A 7,139-nucleotide genomic window follows, 5' to 3' on the forward strand; every position below is an offset into this window, starting at 1 on the left:
CTCGCCGCTCGCTGCGTGACAACTTTTTTCGGCGCGCCGCTCCACCTCTCGCTATTAGATGATGCCCCACCGTTGCCTGCCGAATCCGGCCTGCCGCCTTCTACGCTCTCATTCGCTCAGACATTAAAATTAATTTCTCGATAACTATTGCGAATTTTGCAAAATGGTATAGGACTTTTCTATTCAGTTTGCCCCGGTCTATCTACCATCTACGGGACATACGAGTATTAGGACACACCCTGTATACACACATAATAATACAAATCCCTTTCTAAACAAGAGATGTTAACAGTTCAATTTTCGTTAATATCGAACAGTTGAGGCCTCTTTTTCACGATACCGATTAGTTTTCCCGAAGCGTGGTATGCTTCACTTCTCTTTTAGATTCATAGTAAATGAAGATATGCAATTTAGAAATATACTTGTATACACTAACTATTGAGGTAAAATCTCTAATCTTAGTAATTAGAATTTAAGTAACAACGATTTTTGTTTCAAAACATATTAAATTTGCTAGAAGAATGGAACAAATTATTGACAGGCAGTGTATTGACGTACATGTATCAGAAGATTCTAGCCCATTGTAAATGCTTGGATTATACTTAGTTCATATATCATGATTAAAAGATTGGATGCATTCAGAGCACCACCAACATTCAGTTTACGGAAGTTTCTTTAATCTGGACTAAAAATTAGCACCTTAACCTGACTTGGTTTAAAACAAATTGGTATAAACTAGATATTAATTTGCATCAACTTGATACGCATACTGATCAATATACAAATAATATACAATTCATATTTCAAACAAAATTATAATCTTAATTAAATTATTACAATTTTAACTTAGGTCCTTTAAGATATAAAATCAATTAGAAATTAAAGAGGCCGTTTAGGACCGGGCATAGGTGTAAGTAGCCAGTTAAATTAAATTAAATATGTTATTGCGAACAATATTACCTACAGCCCCAGTGGTCGAGCTGGCTAAGACGCCCGCACGGATTGAGGGAGGTTCCAGGTTCGAATCCTGGCTGGGGTAATCTTTTTCGCAATAAGAATTTTAAATAAGGGGGGAAGGGGGAAGGGGGTTGTCATATTAGATGCTAATGTATAGCATTATTAAAATAATTTATAAACGTGAATTCACTGACGATAACACTTCCACTTACGGGGATTGACCTGTGTTATAAGGCTGGTATGTAACTGGCGCACAGGATAAGTTGAAAAGAATACGGTATATGAATTCACTAATTAATTTTATTTAACTGGCTACTTACACCTATGCCCGGTCCTAAACGGCCTCTTTAATTTCTAATTAATCAAATTAATTTTTAAAAATTAAAAAAATGAATTTTAAATTAAAAGACGTTTCTCAGAAACCTGAAAGTAATCCTCACATAATTCAAAATACAGAAAAATTAAAATTCTGTTTTGTAATATATCTCAAGATCAAGATCAAAATCAAAGTCAAGATGAAGGTCAAAATCATTGGTACGGTAATCAGTTTTGTTTCCTATTTAGTTTATTATTTAAAAATACTTAAATACATTATATTGATTCCCCTCGGGGTTACAAGGCGTTTTTTTTTAAGGAACGTACCCAAACTCTTATAACTCTTATAACACCTCTCTCTATTTCCACTTCGCTATGTGGCGATCGAACGAAAACCAACAATGTTTTGTTCGGTTTTGAACCCGGGTCTTCGGATTACCAGACCAGCGCACAATCATCTGCGCCACGATCGCCACATTTAGTTTATTATAAATGTAAACTAATAATATGAATACAATATATTCTATATCTTTGTAATACATTGAAAAAAATTTCTAAACAAAATTTTATTTGATTTATTCTAATTTGAAAATTTATATTGTACTGTTAAATTTATTATAAAATTTATCTTAACATTAAAAAATAAATTTTTTATTAAAATTAACATATGCATTGTTTCCTTGAATGTATTTATTTATAAGGTATACACTCTGTTAAATAAATACCAAGAATTATTCAACAAAACACAAAATATTGGTTTAATCATCCAAATTTATGTTGTTGCCTTCAAAATAGGCCCTATTTGAAGCAATACACTTATGCGAACAAATAATCCAGTCATCAAAACACTTCTTATACAACACTTCACTATCTTATATGTATATTCATACTTTTCGGTATGGCCTTTAGCTCCTTCGGCAAATTTTGTTTTATGGCTTCAATGGACTCAAAATATCTTCCACGAAGTGGTAATTTGAGTTTGGGAACAAGAAAAAGTCATACGGGGCCATATCTGGCAAATACGGTGCTTGGTCAATGACATTCGTTAAGCTTCTGGTCAAAAATTTGCGTACAAGGATAATATTGTTTATTACCTGTTTGATGTTAAACTCTTTGTTCGATATTTTTATCCATTTTAAAAATCGCAAAGCGTACTTGAGGTCAACTAACAAAACTAACAGCTATAAACAAACTGATTGACAGATGGCGCCAAAACTTTACGTGACAATTAGGTACATTGGTACCAACTTACAGCAAATGATTCTTGTTCATATTTTTACGCAGGCTTTTTAAATGAACAATTCCCAGTATTTATTTGACAGAATGTATTTAATGTTTAGTCAAACTGCAAGAGTACTTTGTTTTAATTGAAAATCTGATAGCAATCGATCCACTCTTATCTCTGATGATTGGGCAATCTGATTGCCATCAATGGTTCCTTCTTTCTCTCGTACTGATTTCATTATTTTTCTGACACAATCAAAAAAAGTTAACTCGTTTCCATAAGTTTTGAAGATTTTACAAACTTCTTGTATAAACCATGATCCTAAATAAATGACATAAGATAACATTAGGCTATAATTCAAATTCTTATATTTATCATAAATAAAAAAAATATTGCAATTTCTTTAAAATAATATTTTATATAATATTATAATTTGTATAATTCAACATTATATAATTAGACGTTTATATATTTTATTTATCAAGATTTAATCTAATTATTAATTACACAACCCCACAAAAAAAGTTGTCTGATCCTAAGACCAGACAAGTGTATTCTTATGTATTTTAACCCGCTGAATCTGAATCAGAGGTCAGAATTAGCTTTATCGTCCCAAACCTAAAAAAAACTCATAATATCACGATACAGGCACTTTCGCTAGACATACCCACCCCTCGGTCTGCGGAACTAAAATAATATGAACATGTTTTTTTTAGTATTTTGACCCGCTGAATACAAATCCGTGGTCAGAAATGCTCTATCAGGTCTCAAATCCTCCCTAAACTAAAAAATGCATTAAAGTTTCCCAAAAAACTGCTTTTTGATTTATGAAGTTTCTTGATTAATCAAGAGTCTGCTAAAAAACGATTTAATTTTTTATTTTAAGTAGGATATAATTTTTTTTCATTAGCAAAACAATCTATTAGAGCTGCAAAAACAATTCAGTTACTACCTCTGCTTGTGATACTAGACTCTTTTACTCTCAGAGACTCTGTGCAATGGTTTTCTCTTACGTTTCTTTCCCCTCAGTGATACTTCTCTTTTTTGCAACATTTTATAACAAGTATTACATATTTTTTTGAGAACCCAATCACTTTCTTGATTTGCAATTTGTAAGCCAAAACATCCTTTGTAACGTTTCTTAATTTTTGAGAAGTATTTTACCTGTACCTACTTCCAGAGCACCTCCATGTGGTGACGGTGGGCAACAGATTTATTCTGGCTGAGACTTTGGAAAACGGCGTTCAAGCCATCATGGCAAATACAGGTCAAATACTTTTACGGTGCAGGGATTCGGAACCCCAGTACCAGCAACTGGTCAGGGTGGAAAAGTGGGTTGGCAGTCGTCGTCAACATTCGACCGTAGCTCAATATTAATGGGTAACTTGGTTAAGGAGTTACAACACTCTAGAGTCCCCAAAAAAGCCAATTTCGGTAATTTTTTTCAGGAATATAATAAACGTAAATGAAAATCTATTTATTCCTATTTATTCTCTATGCATTAAAGTATAAAAATTTTTTTGACTATTTCTTTAACAAAATGGTGACGCCAGAGCTATGGAACCAAAGTGGCTCTTTGCGGAAGTTGCCTCACGGGAGGAAACAAAGCTTTCTCGCCCTTTGAGGTAGAACAAAAAACCAACGATTTTTGAAAAATACATAACATTTTCTTTAGAACCACGTACGGATTTTGCGAAATACCGTTTTTTATAAAAATGGTGCGCGTTGGAAAAGAAAGTTGCACTTTTCGCTACAAAAAAAATTTGCACGAAAAAGTCTATAAAAACAATTTTCAACTTATCACAAAATCCATACATGGTTCAAAAGAAAATGTTACATTTTTTTTTTAAATTGAGGTTTTTGGTCCAGCTCAAAAGGTGAGGTAGCTTCGTTTTCGTCAATTTCCGCATTTTGGATCCAAGGCTCTGGCGCTGCCATTTTGTTGAGAAAAAATTCATAAAAATTTTTTTTTATACTTCAATGTATAGAGAATAAATAAGAATAAACAGATTTCATTTACATTTATTACATTCCTTGAAAAAAAATTACCGAAAATTGGCTTTTTCTTTGAATTCTAGAGTTAAGTTGTATCTGATGAGACAAGAAAAAATATTCATATAGCTCAAGATATGGAAGCATCAACATCATATATGTATAGCGAAGATGCAAATGCTTTTTGCTATATTTGTAGCAAATATGAGATTCCAAAGGATCAAAGGAATACAACTGCAAAAATTAAGAAATGTTACATGGTTGTTGATGTTTCGGCTTAGAAATTGCAAATCAAGAAAGTAATTGAGTTCCCCCAAAAAAATGTAATACTTGTTATAATATGTTGCAAAAAAGGAAGTATACCGAAGGGAAAGAAATGTAAGAAAAAACCATTGCACAGTTTTTGAGAATAAAAGAGTCCGGTATCACAAGCATAGGTAGTAATTGAATTATTTTTGCAGCTCTAATGACTGTTTTGCGAGGTAAAAAACTGGAGTGGCCTTCACTTAGACACAGTACAAGTGGACACTTTGCAAATAGACGCGGAATATTACGCACGGTTCATTAGAACACAGGAATTTTGGACATAAAAGTTGCACACCATAAAGTTGAACACGGTGCAAATGGACACCGTACTTTTGAAAAGTTGCAGACTATCCAAAATGTTGGACACGGCGCAAGTGGACACCGTTTATTTGCACACGTAAAAATTGGACACGGCGCAAGTGGACACCGCTCATTTGTACATGGTAAAAGTTACATGCCGAAAAGTTGGACACGGCTCAAGTGGATACCGTTCATGATTTAAAAAATGATAATTTTACAGGATCGTGTATTTTAAAGCAGAGAATATATTTATTTATGAGAGAATATATGTATTTTAAAGCAGAGATTATATTCCTTTTTTACCGTGTGCAAATGAACGGTGTCCACTTGCCCCGTGTCCAACTTTTCAGTGTGCAACTTTTACCGTGTGCAAATGAGCGATATCCGCCTGCACCGTGTCCAAGTTAACAGTGTCCACTTATGGTCTGTATGTCCAACTTATGTCCAACATTATGGTCTGTAACTTTTCAAAAGAACGGTGTCCATTTGCGCCGTGTTCAACTTTACAGAGTACAACTTTTATGTGTCCTAAATGTCTGTGTCCAAGTGAACCGTGTGCAATTGCACCGTGTCCATTTGAACAGTGCATGTGTCCATGTGAGCCTCTGCCAAAAATCTTATACTCTACTTAAAATGAAAAATTCAATCGTTCTTTAGCGGACTCTTGATTAAACAAGAATTTTATAGTAGAACTTTATAAATCAAGAAAACAGCTCAAGGAGCAGTTTTTTTGAGGAACTTTAATGTATATTTTTTTAAGTTTAGGGAGGATTTGAGACCTGATAAAGCATCTCTGACCTTGGATTCGTATTCAGGTCAAAATACTAAAAAAATGTTTATATTATTATACAATACTTTAGTTCCGCAGACCGAGGAGTGGGTACGTTTAGCCAAAATACCCGTTTCGTTAAATTACCCAAGGAAAAATGAAAAGTCAAGATGACGTCAGTTTGATGTCATATTGACCAAAATATGACACAAATCTGGTCAATATGACATCAAATTGACGTCATTTTGACTTTTCATTTTCCTTGGGTATGAGTTTATTTGAGGTTAAGGACGATAAAGCTAGCAATTGTTCAATTCTGATCTCGGATTCAGATTCAGCGGGTCAAAATACACAAGAATATACTTGTCTGGTCTTAAACCTAGATAACTTTTTGTGGGGCTGTGTTATATAATAGTTAGATCAGTAGTTAGAGCTAAATATAGAATTACAAAAAAATAGAATTACAAGCAAACAATTCAATCTGAATGGATAAGGAATCTATGTAGGAAACATCTACATATGTAAACCTCTCCAACTTATTTACCTTCTTCTTTATGACGTATTGACAAAAAACCTTGCATTGTTGACATGAACATACAAAAGTTGTCAAATTGCCGTATATCCTCTTCTCTCTCCTCTCTCTCTTCTACAGGTGCAAAAGAATCAGATAAACTATCTGTTCTTAGATGATTAATTCCTAGAAGTAACATTTACTACTGTACATTACACTTCATATAACATTTTACAAAATGTGTATTACTAGAGAGGAAAATAAACTTTTAATTGATTGAAACATCTAATAAATATAAACTACAGTATAATTAATCATAAGTATACAGTATAATAAATCAAGAAATTTTTAGTAAGTTTTACTTCTTTCAAAATGATAAAAACCGTTATTAATACATTAAAATATTTTACTAGAGATTATACTAGAGTAAGAAAAGTAACGGCAATAAAAATACTAGAGATAATACACTGGTCAAAAAAATTAACGCAACAAGAAATTTACATCAAAATTTGGCGAATTTCAAATAAGCGTAACTTCGCGAAAACTGGTCGAATTGAAAAGTTTTTTTTTCATTTTATAGGGCAAAGTCTCTGCTTTAAGAAGCTCTTATTGGAATTTGCATTCACTCTTCCCATTTCCCGGAACTTTCTCAAAATCATGACCATGTTTTTTCTCTAAAAAATTGCACACTTTGACGCACTGTGCGGAGTGTAGTAATTTTTCTTCGCCAGTTCTGCTTACGGTATAAAAAAGTGTATACTTTT

General features: G+C 33.0%; 1 protein-coding gene across 1 annotated transcript in view; it reads right to left on the minus strand.

The window, feature by feature from the left end:
• Window positions 1-1,948: 1,948 nt before the first annotated feature.
• The window catches only part of LOC105558011 (caspase-8), a 10,457-nt gene continuing 5,266 nt past the window's right edge, over window positions 1,949-7,139 (minus strand). Inside the window, exons 6-7 of the mRNA XM_012005483.1 lie at window positions 6,409-6,561; window positions 1,949-2,818 (exon numbers count right to left, since the gene is read on the minus strand). Coding sequence (XP_011860873.1) covers window positions 2,613-2,818; window positions 6,409-6,561 — 359 coding nt within the window. The 3' untranslated portion in view covers window positions 1,949-2,612. The remainder of the gene's footprint in view (window positions 2,819-6,408; window positions 6,562-7,139) is intronic.

The sequence above is a fragment of the Vollenhovia emeryi genome, unplaced genomic scaffold (genome assembly GCF_000949405.1).
Source record: "Vollenhovia emeryi isolate VEMERY1.0 unplaced genomic scaffold, V.emery_V1.0 DF939391.1, whole genome shotgun sequence".
In the NCBI taxonomy this organism is placed as follows: Eukaryota; Metazoa; Arthropoda; class Insecta; order Hymenoptera; family Formicidae; genus Vollenhovia; species Vollenhovia emeryi.